The sequence below is a fragment of the Mauremys mutica genome, chromosome 13 (genome assembly GCF_020497125.1).
Source record: "Mauremys mutica isolate MM-2020 ecotype Southern chromosome 13, ASM2049712v1, whole genome shotgun sequence".
Classification (NCBI taxonomy): domain Eukaryota; kingdom Metazoa; phylum Chordata; order Testudines; family Geoemydidae; genus Mauremys; species Mauremys mutica.
Window position 1 is genome coordinate 24,285,374 of NC_059084.1, and position 22,275 is coordinate 24,307,648.

The window sequence follows — 22,275 nt, forward strand, 5'->3', positions numbered from 1 at the left end:
GCCCACCTAAAGCCCCAGTTAATCCAGTATAGTCAATCAGATTTCATAGCCGTCCTCTGACATTTCTGATTGTTCCTGTGTTTCAGAGATGTTTGCAGGGGAATCCAACTCACAGCCAGTCTCAAGTCTTCCTCTACATTCACCCAGACATGTCTCATCATGCAAGCACACTTCTCACAGCATCTGGGTCCAGCCCTCCCTGCCCACCCTCATTTGAGCATCCCTGACCTGTGCTCTTTTGAAGCAGATGGACCTAGGCATGGCGCAGACAGTCAGCTTCACATCCTCATCCACAATGTCCAAGGCGAGAGACTTCCTGACCTTCTTGATGGGACTCCTGTGCAGCTGGGAAACACAAGAGAAGCAAAGCATGCAACCGTAAGCACTAGCCTGCAGGGGAGACAGAGCAATAGCAATGAGGGAAATGGGGCTCTGTGAGCATTTTATAGTTCCATACAGAGAGGGAAGGGTCACCATCACACATAACTGTTTGGGTGAGAGGGGCTGGGGACCATGGAGGCTCGGTGGCATTAAAACATTTCCTGTGAATGTCACTGCGGTGGAAGAGACCAGAGACTCACAACCCCTGGAGGTTGAACACCTGCCTTTACAGAGCAGGGAGAAACTCCCCAGCTCCATCTAACCATGGGGCCTCAGGCCTATTCCAAGGGTGCCACCTCTAGAGTGCTGAGTGGGGTGCTCCTTCCCTTTGTCCCATCCACTGCTTGGCCTCTCTGCCAAAAGGGTGGGGTGGCTCATGGTGGGACAGTTCATGGTGGGGCTGCCTGTCCACCAAGACCCACCAGCACGTTTCATGCAGGCCAGCCCCTTCACAGCAACACCTCTAGGGCTACAGTGGGACAGCAACCCAAAAGCAAAAGGCCCCCATGTCCCACTACCAGCCCCATCCATTCCGCTTGGAGGAGGACGTTTTGAATGAACAAATCTCTCTCTTGTGAGGGTATTTTAAACAGTCAAACCAATTGTCCCAGATGCAGAGTACAGATCCGGAGACGTAGGGCTCGCCATTGGCTGTGAGCAAGCTGAGGTACCTGGGCCGTGTGGGTGGCAGAAAGTCACATCACGTCTGGCATCGACAGACAGTGTAAATAACGCGTTGGGTCTTTACTGTGACCATCACAGCCCAAGTGAGGGCACCTGCTCTGCCATGGCTTTTATTGGTATGATTTCTAGCATGGAGAACAACCGATTTTAAAAAGAAATCCCAGCAAGGCAGGAAGGGAAAGCCAGCAGAACAGGACTGGCCAAGACAGAATTTGCCCAGGAGGCCTGGGCTAACGTTCCAAGCCCTAGAAGTGCCTGAGGATCTTTATTTTCCACAGTGCTCAGAACCTCCGTTCTAAGTCTGAGCTGAGAGGTGACACCTCCAGAAGCACATCATGCCCAGCCACAATCCAGAAGCACTCTAAGCACATGAGTAGCCCACTGACTCCAGCAGGACTGTTCATGTGCTAAAAGTTAGGCATGTGCTCCAGTGCGCTGCAGAATCAGGCCCTTAGCAGTAAGGGTGCGAGCAACTAAATCAGCAACTTCCTTGTAGCACCTGGACTTTCCTCTGACTCTACCACCCAGTACTGCCCTGGCCCAACCCTGCCCGAGGAACCGGGCAGGATCACGGCAGGTGCAGCAGCTGTAAGACGAGACACTCACTCCTTGTTTCCTTTTCTGTTTGTCAGGCTTCACATCATCCTCTATGATCAACTCGATGCCAGCTTCGCTCCGGAGCACTTCCTTCAAGTCTTCTTCCAGGTGAGGGGTCTGCGGCTGGGGTGAGGAACATAGCACAGGGTTTACAGTGCAGGCTACATTTACATGTCTGGATTTACGGTGCAGGTGAACCTGTGCTAATGCTGCAATTATATCAGCAGTGGAGACGTCTCCCCACTGCAACTCAGTCTGCAGGGCCATTGTTCATTTCTTGGTGTGAATGACACGAGAGCTCAGCCACCCCGGCCTCTGCACAGGCCCTTGATGCAGCGAGGATACAGGACCCCACAGCAGAAGCTTCAGGAGATCAAGTGCATCAAGAATCTCATATACTTGTTTGGCAGGCAAGGGGTGCCATACCCACAGCCTGACTTCCCAGCTGGTCTACACAGCATCGCTGGTTATTCTGGAATAGGCACCAGGTCTCCACTCGATGGGGAGTCCCAAACTGCTACATCCATAAGAAAAAAACCCATTTGGTCGGTTTCTCTTTAGGCTCACTAAGGAACCGAAAGCAGCAGCATGAACACAGGGGGTTTATAAAGTATCTCAGTCCAGTGGTCACGTATGGGAGCATATTCACCAGGCCATTTTAGGACAGTGTTCCCCACAGCCACCTCATCTCAGCCAAAGAATGTGCCAACACCCAAGCACCCTGGTAACGTTAACAACGCAAACAGAAATGCACAAAGATTGGCTGATGGGCCCTTTCACACCATATATCCAAGGGCCCTTTCACTGGCAGATCATGCCAGAATATTCAAGGGTGAATATGAGTTTGGGGTGAATGTTTAGACAGAAGCCAGGCAGGGGGTCTTTCCTGGCTCTGGTCATTGGGGGTCTACAGGAGTACAGCGAGCAGCACTGGACAGTGCTAGGCGGGGCATGCATGTTGGTTCAATACACACCAGTGGCCGCATGGCGCCGTACTTTTCCAGGGCGTTCTTAAAAGGCGTGGGCGTGTGGGGGGTGTTGTCTGCTACGTATTTCTGATCTGGGGTGACAAACCTGCCAGCAGAGAGGGAGAGAGAGGAGGTCAGGAGCAGAACATGACATGCAGGTGTCCCCGAGCATTCCCACCACAAGAGAGGATGCATGCTCTGGCCCTCCATCCCCAGGGCTGCACTGCCTACCCTAGCACATGCACTCCAGAAACACCCTGCCACTCCAGACACAGGAACTGGGTCTTACATCACAATAGCAAGGGCAGTGTGAACCTCCCTGGCTGGGTGTGCTGCAAGGGCTTGGGTGGGGGAGAAAAGCAGGTGCTAAAGAGCAATGGAATAGAAGACATGCCATCTAGCAGCACCACCCATGCTGCTCCGACAGAGCCAGAGGTTATTCAGTTATATCTCCATCAGATCACCTTGCAAATCACTCTTCAGTCCCTAGGGTGGGTGAAATACAGATCCCCACCCACAGCCCTTCCCTCCCCCCCCCCATTCCCCACTCTGGTCTTGGGCACACAACAATGCACGTTGCTGCAGGAAAGGTTCTGGCCCAGACACGGCAATTAATGCAGGCACGTCCCTGTCTATATGGGGGAAATTGACCAACACAGCTATTCGGCCATAATTCAACTATTCTGGAATAACTGCCCCGTGTGGATGCTCTTCTGGAATAAAAGTGATTTTATTGTGGTACGATTACTCTGCTTTGTGAGTGAAGTGATTATTCTGGGATAAAGTGACTTTTAATCTGGAATCGAGAGTCCATGTGGGAGAGTTACTCTGGAACAGCTATGCACATTGGTTTCCCTGGGTGGACATGGCTTAAGAGGGAAGCATGCTCCATGCACTCTGTCAGGCAGGGGATACACCTGTAGACACCACACAGTGGGGCAGAGTTACAGGGGTCTGGAGAGCCCTTTTGGCAGCCAGGTCCATAGTCCAGCAACATTCCCCAGACAGACATGTGCCCAGAAGCAAAAGTTCCAACCCCACATAGACAGAGCAGGTTCTGCCAGGCTTGCTAGCACCAGGACTGGGCACTCAGTCTAATCCACCAGCGTTCCTTGCCCGCAGCTGAGTGGCTCTGGAGAAGGGCTGAAATATTTCCCGGCCTTTGAAGATGAAGGGTAGAACATAACCCTAGAAATGGTTCCGACCTCACCATTCCAACTGAATGCCCTTCTGGTCAGTACGAGCAAGAGACACACTCAGCACCATTCAGAAGAAACTGCTCTGGGGTGAGGCACTTCATCGCTGTGAGCAGATCCCATTGCTTAATTGGTGGGACTTTCCCCTTCCAGACCCAGCCTGTACACATGTGCCTTGCTCACTTGAAATGCTCTAGCCCACTTTATAGTTGGACACCTTCATTCCAGCAGGTTCGGCCCACAATTCACTATTAAAATATGTTACAATACAGCAGCCCTCCAGAAAACCAGAATACCCTTGTGGGACTCGAAAACTAGATAAAGCCCACTATTTGCAGCCCCTTTCTTCCCGTGGGGGTGCCACAGCTACAGGACACCACTCCTGGGACGGTTCAATGTGATGCAAGCTGGGCTGAGGCTGGGAGAGTGGGGGATGACTTACGCTGAGTTTTTCTGGTGCAGCGGAGTCTTGTCCCTGTGCAGCGGGGTGGTCACTATCACCTTCTGACTGCACACAGGAGTGGAGGTCAGGGACGGGTTCTCCAACTCCAGTGTATCCTGTTTGGTCCAGAAGTTTAAGAACTGCCAAGCGAGGGAGAGAAAGAAACACAGAGAACACACTTCACATCCTGGGAAATTCAAGGCTGTCACTGACCATGGCTTAAGCCAGTTTTACTGAATTTAAAAGAGGATTGCTCACACTGACTGATTACATGTATTTTTGCTACCAATATGGCAGACAATATTCCCTCCACAGATCAGGAGATCCGGACTTTGCCCTGACCCACACACATTTTTTGAACCAGAATAACTATGTCAGTTCAGGGTGTGATTTTTTTTACCTCGTACGGATGTAGTTTTAACCAGTATAAATGTGCCTTATACCAGTGCAGCTTATTTCTCTTTGCTTAGGGGATAGATATGCCAATATAAGTGTACCAATACAGCTGCGTCCATTCATGTATCGCTTTGACTATACTGATGCCATTCAAGCTGTATGTGTGTGTTTAGCAAGGCTCCAGTGGGTGCATCTTCACCACAGGAAAAAGAGTGTTGGCTAACATGAGTTAGAACAAGGTAAGTCCTAGTGAAGACGAGGCAGTTTGTAGTTTTCACGAGTTAGCAGGTCAAGTAAAGCTTGTGCTCTGCCATAGTCTAACTCAGCCTGTTAACTCGTATTAAAACCACACACTGCCTCCTCTTCATGACAATTTTAACCTATGCTCGTAATTTCCTAGGGAAGACAAGGGCAGCAAGGAGAATGCCTTCCAGGTGACCCCCACGCTCTTACCCAACTCGAGGCAAGAGTTATTTTTGTTACATTCATCGCCTTGTGGTTGGAGGAAGAGCCCGGGAGTCGGGAGAGCAGCTTTCTGTCTCAGCTCTGCCGCAGATTCACTGTGAGACAGCAGCTTGTGATCTCTGTGCCTGTGAAAATGGGCGATACCGAACTACCTCCCAGGAGGGCTCTGAGGTTACCGGCTCTAACATTGCCACAGTACTGTACAGAGAGGAGGAGAACGAACCCATCAGGGCCATCAGAGGGGAGAGATCATGAGACGTTTTGCACCAAAATCCACATAAGCTAAAAGGAGTAACTGGCTCTTATCCTCTATGCTGGTCACAGACCAGAGGGAGGCGTGATCACACAAGGTGTGCATGGGGAGGTTAAACATGGAAAGTGTGGTAGTGCCTGAAGGCCAATTGTCCCCTGCATTCCTCTTTAAAACTCTCCTTTGCTGTGATGCCTCCAAAAATACAACCCAACAACAGTTAGGCAGCTGGTGTGCCGAGACCACTGCCTGCCATGCTACCCAGTACTGTCTCAGGCCTGGTCTACTCTACTGCGTCAGATCAACGCAAGGCAATTTACATTGACCTAGCTATGGATGTATCTACCCTTGAATTTCACTCCCACTGATGTAACTGCCCAGCTACACTTCATAACTCCACATCCACGAGTGGCGCAGAGTCAAGGTCGATATAGTTAGGTCAACGCAGTGTCAGTGTAGACACTGTGTTCCTTATGTTGACTCTTACTGGCTTTCAGGAACCATCCCACAATGCCCCACACTGATAGTACAATGGACACAAGCGCTCCTGGGAGGATGCGCACTGCCGACACAGGTAGCAAAGCGTAGACACGCACAAGCAATGTAATTACTGCAGCGGCTGGTTGCCAACGTAAGTCAGGTCAACTTAATTTTGTAGTACAGACCTGGCCTCGTCGTTCCCTGGTACTCCCCCATCTGTTGTCTCTCGTCTTACCCTGCAAGGTCTGTGGGGCAGGGACTGTCTTGTTGTTCAGTGTGCACACAGCACCGAGCACTAGAGGGTCCCGCTCTATCACTGGGACTCCTCGGTGCTATGATAACATACAATTGTGCTAATCCCTGTAGAAACACAGAATAAGCAACAGTCCTTGCCTCAAAGAACTCACAGCCTAAGGGAATGTCTTCACTGCAAAATTAACTCAGGGGGTTGCATCACAGAAATGTAGACTTCAGGTCCTGGCCTTGAACTCATGACTCATGCTGGCCGCACAGCAGAGGTCCACCAGGAGCATGGGTCAGCCTCTGGCCAGCTGGCAGCATGCTGGGAAGATCTTCTGGCCAAAGTTTCTCCTGTTCAAGTGCTGTGGACACGCAATAGAAATATGGAAGTGTTGCAAGCACAGCAAGACGCGAGCAAATGTATGGTTCAGACACCACGCCAGGCTGTATGAACTCGTAGGTGACCTCTGGTTCACAAGCAGAGAGTAGGTAACATGGCCCAGGGAACTGTGGGAAGGCACTGGAGGACTCTGCACTCCAGCTGCTCATGCCTGCGTACACACTGCTGAGCGGCTGTGTTAGCAGCACGAGTGCTGGCTGAACTCCGGGTCAGCTCGCCTGGGTAAAAGGGGACCACACTCAAGTAAGCGTGTGGGCAGGAGTCAGGGTAGGGCCAACATTCAAGGAAGAACCTGAGTTAGGGCTTGTCCTCACTGCACACAGCATTCTCCTTACCGCAGCATCTGGTGAGGAGAGGGCTTGGATTACAACACCGGCCCAAAGCTTTTGCCCCTAAACCTGCCTGGGTGACAAGCATATGGATTGAACAGAAGCAGTTTCTTTGATGGTTTCGGCCCTCAGGGTACCCCCCTCCCCGTCGGGATGAGACACATTGCGTACACCACAATGATGCTGTGCGGGCGGTCCCGCTGTCTAGCAATACCCCGGGTAGTTAGAGAGAGAGAGAGAGAGAGAAACAAGAGCTGGATGTGTGCGCCTCCACCTACCTAATTGCAGGCACGTGCTGTGCCCCTCATACAGGGAGGCTGGGCTTCAGTTTAGCTGAACGTGTACCCCATTATTCACAGGCCCCATCTCCCACCGCATATCTAATCACCACAAGTGACCAGAGAACCCCAGTTCTGTGGCTCAGCAGGGGAAAGACAGGCACCCTACACAAATTGCAGTGAGACTGGCCAGCATCCTCCGGGGGCTGGTCCAAGCCTGTGGAATGAACTCCCCCCAAAACCAAGGATCATCTCAAACTTCTCCATTTCCCAATCCAAGGGTATTTCTCTGACCTTGCCTTCTCTAACAAAAAGCAACAGATTTTTTTTTTTTTTTAAAATCTAAATATAACACCCACAGCCTACCAAAGCAAGACACTGCTCTTCACCCGCTTCTCCCCTGGGGAGAGGATGAGAGAAGAAACATGTGCCCGATGTCTAGTCACGTAGCCTAATGGGCTCCTGGAAGGTGCTCAGATACGACTGCAATGAGCAGAGAACAGAATTCCACCGCCATCCTACACACTGGCAGTGCCCATTTCAAGGCAAGTGGCATGATACATATTAAGCAAGCAGAGCTGATCAGTATCGACTGCATTATGGCCATTAAAGAACCAGCACAGACCCTCTAATTCACTCGCGGTGCCCCAAGCAGACAGCAACAGAACGAGCTTCTCCTGATTCCCATCTAGCTACGTACCTGGGAGGGGGAGAAAGGCAGCGTCTTGACCGGGGTGCTCTTGGGCGTCATGCTGTTACAGGAGTCTAGGAAGGAGTAGCTGGTGTTCTCCGTGACAGGCGAGAGGGAGATCTTCCTCTTCTTCTGCCTCTTGAGCACCGAGGGCGGCGTGCCAGAGCTCACCTCTGAGCGGGGAGAGATGGGGATCAGCTCACCCTTGCTGCTTTTGCTCAGGTCTGAAATGGTGTGGCCATCCAGGCGATACTCTGTCACATGGGGTACAGGAGCTGGGGGCTTCCTGGGGGCCTGCCTGACCGGGCTGTTGCTGCTGCTGTCGCCAGCGGCTGGATCCTCGGGCAAGTCGAAGTGACTCAGGTCACACCACCCGTCTGGGTCCTGCCAGACATGAGAGATGGTTAGGAATGGCCAAGAACGAGCAGCGTCCTGAGCCGCCACAGGACACGACCTCACAGACCAGTGCAAAGGCAAGGCCCAGCAAAGGGCTCCAGCGACCCGCAAAGGCTGAACATATGATCTATAAAAGAGGTGGAGCCTGAGTCTGTCTTCCACACCCTATGCAGCCCTTTACACCAGTGCAAATCAGTACGGCAGCATTTTACATCCACTTCGCACTGCTCGACGCAATTGAGCTAAGAGAATGGAGACTCTGACCCTTGGAGTCCCCAGGGCCAGCACTGCACCCTCTGTTGCCTGCAGGGACATTTCATTTACATGCTGTCTAAGGCCAGTGCTACACTACAAACTTCTGCTGGCAGAGCTGTCGGCCCGGGCACGAGGCGGCGTGATCCCTGACCAACACAGCTGGGCCAGCAAAAGCCCCGAGTGTAATCACAGTTATATTGGCCAAGCTGTCTTTTGGCCCGGATAGTTTGTTTCCCTCAGGGGCATGGGTGGTATAAGCTAAATCGATATCAGCTGCGTTCACACGAGGAGCACTTTGCTGGTATTCCTGCATTGGTAAAGAGCTCCTCCTGTAGACACTGACCTTTCTGAAGGCAGCGGCATCCTGCAATACAGTTTAAGATCAGCAAGGCCAAGAAACTCAAAAATTAATTCAAATTAATCCCCCACAACTGACTTCAGTTTGGGGCTGCATTTAGCGTTCATGAGAGTAACAGACTTAGCAGCACTAGAGACATGAGGTACGTCTACACTATGGAGACTATACTGGCATAGCTACGTCGCCAGAGCTACACCAGCATAACCCCATAGCGTAGACCAGTGGTCCCCAAACTTTTTACCTCGTGCCCCCCCACTTCCCCGAGCTGAGTGGGAGAGGGGCCACAGCTCTGGGGGAGGAGGGAAGGACACAGGCAGGGGTATGGGGGTGGAGGTTGGAGCCATAGCTGAGGACAGAGGCGAGAGCGGAGCTTTGGCCAGGGTCGGCAACCGGGCCAGCAGCCAGGGCCCTGGGGCGCAGAGCTGGGGGCGCTCCCTCCCCACCCCCCATGGGGGCTGGCTCCAGCCCCACCTTCCTAAAGGTTCTTCCGTGTCCCCCAAGGGGACCTCTGGAGTAGACACAGCCTATGCAGACAGAAGGGGTTTTCCCACTGGTGTAGGAACACCATCTCCCCGAACGACGGTAGCTACGCCAACGGAGGCATTCTTCTGTTGACAACACTGAGTCTAAACTGGTTGGGGGTGGCAGCTATGTCAACCGAACTGTTAAGTATAGACCAAGCCGAGGAAAATGCAGTTTCTCTACAAGGCTGAGATTTTCAAAGCTGTGTAAGAGATCTGGAAGCCCAATTCCCATTCAATGTAATGGGAATGGACTCCCAAACTCCCCAGGCACTTGGACAGTCTCAGCCCAAGCTTCTTCCACAAAGTTCAGTCAACGCTCCTCTATTCTGCCTCGCTTCCTCCCTGCTACTTCAGTCCTGGTCCCCACACAGCTTTGCCAATGGAAAGGACAGTCCTGATTCAGTCCTTCACTTCTTGCCCAACATCTGTATGGATCCAAATGGAGCCACGTTCCCCCCAGTCTAACATTCTCCGTGAACGGGAAGGTCAGTCAGAGAAGCCAGCTGCCTGGAAAACCGAATAGGGGCCATTTTAAACAAGATGGCTGAGTCCCATTGATATTTTTAACCTGACCCCTCTGTGACATGCTCTGTGCAGCGGCTGTGAGGCAGGCTGGCCAGTCAGTCACACTCCTGTGGGAAGGTTTATGCTTTTGCTGTGTAACTGACGTCAGGTTGAAACAAACGGAGGACTAGATTGGGACTTGGAAGCATTCCAGGAGGCAATGGGTCTCGGAGACACCCCTCACAGTCATAATTCCTCCCTGCTCCTGGACGGTAGTGATTTACTGCTGGCCTGTGCCAGCAGGAAGTATTGCCCCCTATGCTGGCTCAGCGGCTCTGACTAGGAAACAGGGACAGAGCTACAGCTCTGTCTACTGCCCACTATGCCCTACCCTGCCCCAGCCCGTCACGCCAGGGGGAGAGCGCCCTGCCTCGCTGGTTCCCGTGAGCCTGGGCCCTAACGACAGGTAACCCCTGCAGGAGAGCAGGTGGGGGTTCTTCTTTGCTGGTGCAGGCACGGAGTCCCATCTTGGGATTTAAAGCAGGCGGTGAGGACCCACAACGAATTGCCAGAGAGCCCAAGCCTGGAGCCTTTAATCACGCAAGCAGCCCCACTGAAATCAACGCATCAGCAAGGATCGCTCGGGGGCTGCGGGACTGGACCTCACCATTTGCCTCCCTCTCAGAGGTGCGTATTAGGAGACGAGACATCGCTCCCCTCTTACCGATTCCATCATGTCCAGAGCTTCCGTAAAGGCTGGTCCTGAAGTCAGGCTCAAGTAGTTGGCAGTGTCAGCTGCCCATTTGTATGGAAAGGTGCCGTCCGGCGATGCGTCTTCAGGTGCCACGTCCTTTGGGGCCCCCTCGGCATTGTCCTCCGCCAGCGTTGCAGCTGCTTGCTCAGAGGGCAGCTCCTGGAAGCCAGTTGCTTCCTCCTCACTGGCTTCTTCCTCCTTTATTTCCAAGGTATCGGCAGGCCAGCTAGCATGTAGGTTTTTCTTTGAAAACAGAAACACAAAAGCCACATAAAAGAACGCTAAGGTTGAAAAGTCAAGCGCCAAGGTTAGGGAGTGCCAGGACTGAGGTCCCCCATGCGACCTTAGTTCAGCCCCCTCGTGCGCATGCATTGTGCTGGAGTCTTGTTAGCACCACATGGGAAATCTTGGCAGAGCCAGAAATATAACCCAGCTCCCTGGGCCCCAGTCCAGTGTCTTAATCACAATAGAATTATCCTTGTTCTTCTTACAGTCCTCTTCACCAAATGGAGGAGTCTTGTAAAACAATCAGTATGTGATCATGTAATTAAAGACTATGCCATATTGTGCGCACACACACACACACACACACACAGTCACTGAATTAAGGTTACACAGGCACCCTTACGTCAGGCATTTCCTAACTTCAGAGAGCATGACTTAATGTTCTTTTAATGTAGATTTTTGTATGTAATTTCCTAGGTTTCAAAAAACAAAACAAAACAAAAAAACAAAAACAAAAAAAAACCCACGATCACCCCTTGACCCACGCAAACATACATCATCATCAGGGTTTGCACCCAGGATCTTCAGATCCACATATCAGACCCCTCCCACTTGAGCTCAAAGAACCAGCCTGTTATCCTCTATATGGACCAGCACCAAAGGATGGAACATGCACTGCGCCAGTGGCTTACACAACTACTTTCTAGACAGGAGAGGAGTTTTGGGAATCTATTCCTGGTTGAGAGCGTGGCAAGCTAGTGGGTACAGACAGCACAGCCAGGCACACAGCTTTGGCACATTCATTCTGAAGGGCAGCATTGCTGTGGATGAATGTCTCTGATCTGCATTAACAGAATAACGCACACCTCACCATCAACCAAAATGCAAGATCTTCCACTGCAAGGTTTTATCAGCCAGCTGATTTGTTTTGTGCTCTACCTGGTTCCCGGCACTCTGGACACTTTGGCTTTCTTCGCCCTCCACCTCCACCAACAAGTACAGGGACTCAGGGTCTTTTGTTTCACTGAGGAAACCTCCTGTGTCCACTTTCCGTTTGATGGTGGAGTTCCAGTGGTTCTTCACAGCATTGTCAGTCCTGGAGAGAAAAGCCAAAGTCAACAGGCATTTTAGAGCTGATGGCTCCCGATGAAATTAAGAATCCATATTCTCAGCATCCCTCCATACAGACATCTCAACAGCCTATCTGACTCTTAAGGCACTAACAACAGGCAAGGGCCCTACCTCCCAGGCAGCAGCTTGGCAATCTCAGCCCAGCGGTTCCCCAGAACTTTGTGAGCCTCGAAAATGATTCGGTCCTCCTCCTCCGTCCATGAGGACTTCTTCACCTCGGGGTTCAGGTGGTTGTGCCAGCGTTCCCGGCACTGCTTCCCCAGCCTGCCTTTCAGGTACTTTGCTATCAGTGTCCATTGCTTTGTGCCAAATTTTTTAACCAATTCAATTACCTTTAAACAAAAGGAAAATGAAGTGAATGAATGGATGGGTATCGGGTGCACTTGTTTCCATGTTTGCTTTTTCCACCTTCAGTGTCTTTTACAGGGACCCATGGATGTCACAGTGAGAAGAGTTCTGTCTAGAGGAGAGTCTGCATGAACCCATCACTCAGACCCCTGGGCACGAGTCTCCTTTACTCGGCACCTTGTGTTGTTATTCACACCGGTGCCACATGTGTGTAAAATGTGGCCATTCTGTATGGGCATAAGTGACTATGCCGGGGGCAAGGCAGCAGAGAATTAAGCTCTGGATGTGGCAGAACTCTTCACGGTACAAATGTGGGTGATAGATTTTAAACCATGTGCCTATTTCTGATCAGGTGACAAGCTGTCACATGTCCTGAGGCTCCCCTTCCATCTGTACCATGGGGAACTTGACTGCACTGACAAACTCCATCCTCTTTCTAGCTCTCACCCTGGTCCAGTGAGACTTTATCTGCAGCATGTGAATCACGTGAGCATATTTAAAACTCTGCACCCAGCTACAGTGCTAGTGTGGGCAGCCTGAGCTCTAATCACAATTCAATTATGTTAACTTAAAACAAACCAACGCAGACACCCATGCTAGCCCCAAGTGATCATGCAATCTTGTTTTTCCTCATCTTCATTCCACCCTGCCCTGTGTTATATCTGTCTGTTTTGATCCTCCCTTAGATTCTATGCACTTTGGGGCAAGGAATCAGTCTTTACTGCCTCTGTGAAGTGCTGTGCAAGCTGAGAGCACTATATACATAATAATAATGTAGGCTACTCTCTGTATTTCTCCCCGGAGACCCACTTGGCTGATTAAGAAGCAGGACTGATGAGCACCCAAATGAGACCCCATCCCATCCAATTTTCCTTGGCTGACAGATTGTTGGCAGATTTTTATTTTTATACTGCCAAGCAAGGAGCTTTATAGACATCAGATGACCAAGTCCCTGCCCCAAATCGCTTACAATCTTGTATAGACAGCAACACACCTTGCACAAGCAGTCACAACTCCCACAGATCAGCTGCAATGTAAAAGGGGGTAGAAGAAGATGAGAAAGCAGGTATACATGGTGAAGCAGCTTCATTTACCCAGTCTGGCAGAGACAACAGCGGAAGGAGCCAAAGGGAACGTCATGGTAAGTGAAGACGGCAGCGTCTAGGACACACCAAGGGTCACAGCCAAAGAGGAAAGAAGAGCTGCTGGCAGCAGTGGAGTAGTGGAGGGCCCTAGCAGTGAGGAGGAGGAGTTGTAATGCAATGTAATGTGAAGGGACCTGGTCACAGATGCAGGAAAGACAGCAGATTTTCAGAGTGACATGCAGGAGGAGCGTACAGGCCAGCACCAGGGTGCACAGAAAGGAGGAAGCAGCAGTAATCAGTGTGAGGTGAGAAAGGCACAGACAATGGGTTAGCAGGGGAGTTGGACAGGAAAGGGTAGATCAGAAGATACTGAGGCAGAAAAAAATGACACGAGGTAGCAACCGTCAAATACGTCCTTTTCTCCCACTGCTAGCCCCCAGTCCACACCTTGCTGGATCACTGCTCAAGCAGTGTGGTATGGGGAGAGTGGCGGTCTTTCAGATGAGCAAATCCCAGGGCATTTAGAACTTTACAGGTCAAAAAAAATGCCTTATTATGCAGCTTAGAAGCAGTTCACTGAGTGCACAGAAGGGTATCAAGTGCTGCTTTTTTGGGCTATCTGTAAAAGGACTTCCAGACTGCAAACCCAGCGCCTTTCATGTCCTCCACACAGAGCAACGAACCATGACGCTGCCACCAAGTTACCTTCTGATCCTCTTCCTTGGTCCAAGGCCCTTTAACCAAGTCTGGATTCAACACCCTCAGCCACCGGTATTGGCATTGCTGATCGGTGCGGTTCTGCGCCAGGGAATTAAGAGCCATGAGTTAGAACAGAGGCCACAACTACAAGAGCAACACAGAGCAACTGGAGGGAAACCTTCCATATTGGACTGGCTGTTTTATTTTCAAAAGATAACCAGGCTAGGAGTGGACAGCTCAGGAGAGGAACGGGAAGGGGACCCTGCCACCATTCACCTCACATCAGTGGTCAAGGGTGGTGATGATGTGATGGCTGAGATTGTGAGAAATGAGATTAGCAAAATTCTCAGCCCCATTCCCAATGGAGGTGTTCACACCACAAACACACACACTGGCTCCCTTTTCAGCCAGGTCAGTAGAGATGGGCCCTAGAGACCAAACTCCTCTCTCAACCTTACAGACGGTCCCTGCTGGGCATGCCTGGGGCACAGCGGCAAATGCATGGGCGGGGGAAGCCTGCTCTGTCACTGCTGTCCTTGTCAGGGGGATAAACAGAAGACTCCAGTCTCAAGAGCAGAGGTTCTCAAACTCTTTTTTTGCTGGGACTGCCTTTGAAAATATTTCAGGCTGTGACACCAGCCCCTCGCCCCACCCCACCAACCATGACGCCTTTACTTCTGCACTGCCACCAGCAGCAGTGCAGGCTTCAGAGCTGGGAGCCCGGCCAGCAGTCAACACTCTCCTGACCCCCCTACAATAGTCTTGCGACCCTCTTTTGGGTTGGGACCCCCAGTTTGAGAAACTCTGCTAGAGCCACCAGCCAGCATTGAAATCCCATAAACGCAGCCTCACTCACTGCCTCTGCCACTCTGGGGCACGGAATAAGATTACAAACAACTCCCTGCACAAAGAGATTCTCTCGAAACGTGTCAACTGTGTCCTTAGCATCAACCCTTCAGAGCTTGCCCTTCCAGTTCCCAGAGCTTCAGCCATATGCTCCCAGCTCCTCTCTCCCCAGCACACACTGTGCCAGGGGTGCTCCCATCCCATGTCATGTTGGTGACTGGAAACTACTCTGCCAGCTACTAGTCACAAACGATGCCCATGAAAGTAGTCCCCTCCTAGCTTAGCACCTCCCAGTCTTGAAGGGTGAACCAGACTAGTCTGTGTGGGCAAGAATCAGAGGAGACAAGCAGTTGGGAGAGGAAAGTTGCGTGAGCTCAGATCCACCCTCCCCACAACCCATCTTGCAGAGGACTCTGCCTGCTGCAGGTAAGGAGGTTCTCTACCAGCCAACCTCCTTCCCTTCCAGCCTGTGGTGCCCCACAGTATAGCTGTTGCTATGGACAAGGCTGCTGGCTCAGCCTGCCATCCCAAGCTTCTCTGCCCAGCCAGGAGGGCGCTTAGGGACATCCCTCACCAATGCTTCCCTCCATGTGGCCGCCTGACACATTCAGACTGGAAATAAAGTGTACAGTGAGAGTGAATAACTTTTGGAACACTGTGTCAAGGGTTGCGGTGGATTCTCCAGCACTGAGTTTTTAAATGGGATGTTCTTCTAAAAGCTCTGCTCTGGGAATTATTTTGGGGCCGTTCTCTGGCCTGTGTCATACAGGGGGTCAGACTAGATGATCACAATGGTCCCTTCTGGCCTTGGAATCTAGGAATCTGTGATGAGCAGGTGGCCAGGAAAGAAGCTGGGAGCCAGCACTTCAAGAAAATGAGAGACACCCAGCATGGGGCTGGCTGACTACTGACAGGGCCCCATGCCACGTGCTACCACCTCTACAGGAGGGAACGAGGTTTGCACATAGAACCCACCAATACACAGAACTCGAGCACGTGGGCTATACACACACCTTTGCCTTATGCAGTCAGAACAGGATCTGTAGCCTAGTGCACCAAGCATGGGAAACTGCGACAGACACCCCTGAGTTCTTGTCCCAGCTCCTCCCCATTTCAGGCGGGTTAGTTATTCTCGCACCCTGCAGGGCTGCTCCGAGGGGTCATTATTATTCTATGCATCCGAAGAAGTGAGCTGTAGCTCACGAAAGTTCATGCTGAAATAAATGTGTTAGTCTCTAATGTGCCACAAGTACTCCTGTTATTATTTGTGTTAGCAGAGCACTTCGGAGCCCCCGTCAGGGACCAGGCCCCATTGTGCTAGGTGCTGTACAAACACAACGCTAGCTCACAGTTGCAAGCGCTTTGGGTATAAGAAGTGCCAAGTATCCTAACTCGCCCCGTCCCGCCTGCAGCTCCACTTACGGGAAAGTGACTTGCCAGGAACTTCCAGTCGCTCTGTCCAAACTGCTTCACTAGCGTCTTCAGCCATTCATCCTGCGAAGAGCAAAGGGGTCAGCTTTCACCCGCACAAGATGCTACAGCCACGCTGTTGTACAAGGGACATGTCACTAAGTATTGCAGCTGGAGAGATAAGGCCTTGAACCTTTGTCCTGCCATTTATCATCATGTCCAAAAAAACCCCAAAAAACCAGCCCAAACCCAGCATCACCCCAGCTGCCTGTAGCAACACCCGGTAGGCAGGATTTCTAACCTGGGCCGTAAATGGTTGGCATCAATTTTTAAGCAAACAGGCCCAGGCTACTCATTGAAAACAAGCGTTCAACTGCTGTAATTAAATACTGCGTTGGCCCACCTACGTTCTAACATGGTTTGAGTCAAACTGCATGGACAGGGCCAAACTGTGCTCCAGTCGGTGTGTTTTAGGCCCAGTAGAGATGTAGGCTGAGAGCCGATCTATGCTGCTGGATTACAACCCGGTAGGCCCTTGACATGGCTGGGCAGAGAGGACTAATCCCCCGTACCATGCTGCAGCCCTGCCCCTGGGGCACAGCACAGCTCGGGGAGAGCTGTTGTAGAACAGACAGTTCACCTCACAGCTTCTCCGCACAGGAAGTCCTGAGGTGCCCTAGAGAGCAGGCCTTACTCCTCCCTCCTGCCACTCTATCCACACCCCCTCGAAGAGACAACACGCTTTCCCTGTTGTCACCTACCTCTTCATGAGTCCACTTGACCTTGCACCTGTTCTCCCGCTGCTCTGGCACGTCTGAGTCCGTGTCCTGGTAATGCAGCTCATCTTGCTCCTCACTACACAAAACCAAGAGGGTTCGTTTTGTTTTATGAGAGATGCGGCAGCTGGAACAAATACCCCAGTGCAACCCAGAGCTCTGCCTCTGCTCCTGGGCCTTTTCACAAAGTTTTGGCCAAATTTCCCAAACACAGCTAGCTCACCTCAACAATCTAGGTATCAAGTAACTGCCTGCCAATAGGGGTTGCACTCTCTGCTTAGGAGAGCATCTTTGCAAATCTGGCTCTGTTATTGGCAAACAGCATCAAGGAGCACAGCTCAACTCCCCTGTGATGCAAGCAGCTCTTGATGCCAACTGGCAAAGGCCACAGGGATGCATATGAGTTACAGAGATCCCTGGGTCTGGTATTTACATATCAGTTCACCAAAGAGTATCATGTAAAGTCTCTACTGAAAGCTGGTGTCACACTGGTTGTGTTGCCTGTAGTTGGTAGAGGTGGGGAGCTGACCCCTGGCAGGCCCTGGCACAGCTTCTTCTCAGTAAAGACAGGTGGAAGTGAGGCACCTCACAACCCTGGGAAGTGTCACATCCCCATCCACTGCAGGGACAAAGACCCTTTAAAAACTAAAAGAAGATATGCAGCTTTTTTAACTTTAGAGAGGAAGGTTGGCCAAGTGGTTAGGTACTAACCTAGTATTTGGGAGACCTAGATTCTCTCTGCCACAGACTTCCTGTGTGACCATGGGCAAGTCACTTAGCTTCTCTAGGTATGTCTACACTTCAGCTGGGAGCATGCCGCCCAAGCCAGGTAAAATAGCTGTGTGGACACTGCAGCGGAGGCTTGGGCTAGCCACCTGAGCTTGGACCCAGGGGGTTGGGTAGGCTTGGATTCAGCTCGCCTATGATGGAACATCCAGAGTCCATGCCCCTGCATTTGAGCTCAAATCACTAGCTTGAGCTGTTGCAGTTTCCACACTGCTATTTTGAACATGCTAGCTTGGCTCAAGTCTTTCTACCTGGGCTGGGAGGCAGGCTCCCAGCTGCAATAGATATACTCTCTGTGCCTCAGTTCCCCACCTTCACAACAGGGAACAGCACTGCTCTACCTCATGGGTAAACACATTAAAGACTGTGAAACACATAGATACTACCATAATGGGGGCCATATTAAGTACCCAAGGGAGCTAGGCCACCAGTTCAAACCCAGCCAAGGTGACAGTGAGGTGCTTAGGATCAGTGAGATAAGTAGCAGTTACAGCACATCAGCTGTCTAGTCACAGTCAAGTACTCCATAGGCACTGACCACTTCTTCATGAGCTGCTCACATTGCCTCCATGACTGCAGCCCACCTCCCCTTCTCTCAAGCTGGCGAGTACATGCCATCGATCTCCAGAACAACTTCACAGTCACATCCAAATAACATTAGGGAAGTATTTAATATGATTGACTAGCTAAGGAGGAGCAGCCACCAGCACCATGTGACCAGGCAGCTCTTCACAGCTCAGTTTGAGAGCCACTAGCCCAGTGCAAGCCTTTTGCTTTATTTTGTACCCATGTCCAAACCCATGACCCAGCCCAGCCTCCAGCTCCCTTATCCAGATAGGTAGAGCAACTGGACTTGATCCGATAGGCTTAAGAGCTGTAATTTTTATTGAAAGAGGGAGGAAACAAACTGAACTTTTGATTCCTTCTCAATATTTAGGGAGCAAGAAGCTTTCATCTAAGCACACAACCTCAGACTGAATATGGGTAAAAAAAGGGCAAGATATTGGGTAGGTTTGATCCTTACACCCGGAGCATAATCTTTTTTGATAAACCACTTAGTCTGTGTTATAGTTTAGCTTGGTTTGCCTATATACTATTGTCTTTATCACAGTAACACACCCACGGGCTAGAAAGAAGAGCAGGGCCTCACTGGGCTTGGTGCTGCTCCTACCATCTGATCAGCAACTGTTCTTGCCCCAAAGACTTTATAATCAAACTGGCACCTTTCACCAGCCCCAAACTGACCTGATCACTTGAGAGTCAAAAAAACTTTTTTCCTCATGCCAGACATGGCTGCTCCTCTCCCCACCCTCACATTTTGCAAGCAGGCCATTTTAAAGCAGCACTTTAACCCAGATCCCAGGCTGCCCCCCACTCTCTGATCGTATCCCCTTCCTAGCCAGTCGTGGGGAGAATAATTCTGTGCATTATAGATTCCCCTGCGTGCCGAGCAAGATCCCCCATATAGGGGAAGGGAAATGGAGGGAGTGGATTCTCTCCCCTGAAATACCAGGGAGAGGGGGGAATGGGGAAGGGGGGTGCAATGCAACAAACCCAGCTTACCCCCCAGGGCGGGCACGAAGCTCGCCCCATTGCATGAGACTCACCCGCGGGTCCTGCGAGCCATCCTGCCCTTTGTGCATTAAAAACATCAATCGCGAGAAAATCACAGCGGCTCGCCAGGGGGATGCCGCATCCCTTGGCCCCGGAGCCGGCCTCTGCCGGGGGTGCAACCCCGGCGCCCCCCGGTTAGCGCGCGCGGCGGGCTGGACGCGGGGGGAAGCTCGCGCCTGCCCGGCGTACAGCACAGGAGGCAACTTTCCTATCTCGCGCCAACTCCACCCCGGGGTCCAGCCGAGCCTGCGCGAGAGCGACGAGAAGCGCAAAAATAAAAGGAGGGAGAGGGAGGAACAAAAAAAGCGGGGGGAGGAAAAGAGGCGCGCGCGGGCCGCTTGCAAAAACTCCTTCCCTTTCTCCTCCTCTCCCGCCCCCGACTCTTATTAAAGCGAGAAATAATGGATGTGAAATACAGACATGCAAAGGACGGGTGCAAAATAGAGGCATGCATGTCCAGCTAGGCGTGCAAAAAGAAATGCATGCATCAATGCCTCCGAACGGCAGGCACCCTGCATGGGTGCATCGGGTCTGCAAACCCAACTTCTGTTTGTTTGTTCCTTAAAACTGGGTGCGCTCGTGGGGGTCACGGTCTCCTTGGCAGACCTGAATGTACTTGGCATGGTAAGGCACCAATCCCGAAAGCTGACCTACAGAGATAGATCTCTGCTCCCAAGCAGAAGCCCCACTGATTTCGGGGGCTTTCATGGGTCTCCTCTCTCCCTGTTGTGGCCAGGCTCATCATGCCTCCATGACACAGCCTTTAAATTCAGTCAGGCCACTAAGACTGAATTCACGCAGGGTGCCAATCCCATTGAAGTGGACAGCCCACTGGGCTACAAGTCAGGAGACCTGGGCTCTGTTCCTGGCTATGTCATTGACTCACTCTGTGACCTTGACCAAGTCACTTAACTCTGTGCCTCAGTTTCCCCATCTGTAAAACAGGGATAATGATGCCTAATCACGTTTGTTAAGGGCTTTGAGATCTACGTGTGAGAAGTGCTACATATGTGCTAAATTACGGTTATTCCAGGGCTGAATATGGCCCTTGTTCTTTGAGTAAAAAAAAAAAAGCGGCTTTCTATGCCAGGCAACAGAAGATTTTCTCCATTTGTTTAGAGGGACGCTGGGAGGATTAATGTTTGCACAGTGTTTGAAGACTAGAAGTCATATAGAAGAGCTATTATTTCTATTATTACTGTTATCGGCATATGTTATTTGGGATTTACAGAGGGAAGACCACTCAAGGGAAGTGATTTTATCTTCAGAGGCCCATGCCTGCAGAGGAGCATATGCAGAGATGTTTACCTGTATTTTGCAGGGCAGCACTGAAGAAAGAAGGGTGAAGAATTGCACTCTTCTACATACAATGTCCTACGTGTACCCTGAATGACTATTTAATCAGAGCAGTCACATTTGTAGCCATTCCAACAATACAATAACAAAGACAGCACTGGTGTAAATGTCTGTACAGATAAGTTCACAGACAATGGCTTTGATTCAGCAAAAGACTTAAGCACATGCTTAAAGTTAAACGTGTTTAAGCACTTTGCTGAATCGTGGCTAAGTGATCAAACAATGGAACCTCCACATTCCAGATTTGCAGCATGATGGGTGAATAAGGTTTAAAAGGAGAACCATCACACAGCCATATATAAAAGCAGACCATCATACCCCAGCCTTCTCTGCCATCTCTTAACACCTATTCACAACCTCTGACAGCAGTCCCCACCACCTCCAAACAACCTGCTCGAAAGAGAGAAGTTCATAAGACATGTTAAAGACCCCAATGGCACAGTCAAAACACAAGGTGGAAGAGTCAGAAAGAAAAGCGCCTTAAATCCATGCAAGCAGACTAAAAAACACCCATACGTGTAAAAGGGAGAGGTACCTTGAGTGCTCAGGTATGCAGGACACTGGTTTGTTTAATGGGTACCCAGGATAAAATAATTGAGGAGAGGATTCACATTCATCACTGATGTAATTGCAGCAGCTCCCAAACTCTTGTCCATGGACCACTTTCTGGTGACCTTTGGAGAGCTGGCTGGTCATATGCTGCTGCCTCCTCCTCTTTGTTTCCAAGCCGCTACATCACACTGAAGACAGCTAAAAACACATCAAAATACTTTCCCCATGTTGCTTTTCCATGTAAACAGCTGCCGAAGTTCTATGGGGATGCTACAGGATTGCGAATGGAAGGGAACTGGTCTGCACCTTTCCAAAGGCGAGAAGAGGTGTTCACAAGACAATCTCTCTATTGAGATGTGGGCTCCCCAATGAAAACGTTTGAGCGGCCTGGTGCTGTAGGTTTATCTCCTTGGGAGCACATACTTACACAGAACTCACCATTGCCAGCAGATGGCACTGTTGCTCCTCACAAAAAGAATTGCATGGGCACATTTATCTGGTTCAGAGCTACTCCAGCAGCTGTGTGTGTGTTGGGGTTATTTCTATTTTTTTGTGCACAGCACTCAGGAGTTCGCTACCAACCAGCTCTCGCAATCTTATTTCTTATTTCTGATGCTTAATTTCTGTGAATTAATGTCTCCCCAAGAAGTCTATAACAGCTCTAAGTGGACAGGCTACATATAAACCCTGCAAATATATTGCATTATTGATGCAATTCTGATATAGGTTTCCCTCTGCTTACAGGCCCTGGTCCTGCAGAGACTTATGTTTAACTTTAAGCACCCCCAATGGGACTCTTAACTGACATGCATAAAGCTAAGCATGTGTGCAGGTCTCTGCAGGACTGATGGATAACCTC

The 22,275-nt window shown here is 50.8% G+C and overlaps 1 protein-coding gene across 5 annotated transcripts in view; it reads right to left on the reverse strand.

Moving 5' to 3' along the window:
* The window catches only part of MYBL2 (MYB proto-oncogene like 2), a 39,380-nt gene that overhangs the window by 7,966 nt on the left and 9,139 nt on the right, over nt 1-22,275 (reverse strand). The window contains exons 2-14 of one of the 5 annotated variants that reach the window (XM_044986097.1): nt 21,400-21,614; nt 17,094-17,187; nt 16,345-16,416; nt 14,083-14,175; nt 13,287-13,319; nt 12,056-12,276; nt 11,753-11,909; nt 10,559-10,831; nt 7,807-8,181; nt 4,269-4,408; nt 2,637-2,736; nt 1,672-1,785; nt 229-345 (exon numbers count right to left, since the gene is read on the reverse strand). In XM_044986097.1, coding sequence (XP_044842032.1) covers nt 229-345; nt 1,672-1,785; nt 2,637-2,736; nt 4,269-4,408; nt 7,807-8,181; nt 10,559-10,831; nt 11,753-11,909; nt 12,056-12,276; nt 13,287-13,319; nt 14,083-14,175; nt 16,345-16,416; nt 17,094-17,187; nt 21,400-21,560 — 1,950 coding nt within the window. In that variant the 5' untranslated portion in view covers nt 21,561-21,614. Of the gene's footprint in view, nt 1-228; nt 346-1,671; nt 1,786-2,636; nt 2,737-4,268; nt 4,409-7,806; nt 8,182-10,558; nt 10,832-11,752; nt 11,910-12,055; nt 12,277-13,286; nt 13,320-14,082; nt 14,176-16,344; nt 16,417-17,093; nt 17,188-19,501; nt 19,860-21,399; nt 21,615-22,275 lie in introns of those variants that run through there. The other 4 variants (XM_044986101.1, XM_044986099.1, XM_044986098.1 and 1 more) reach the window with 4 other exon arrangements.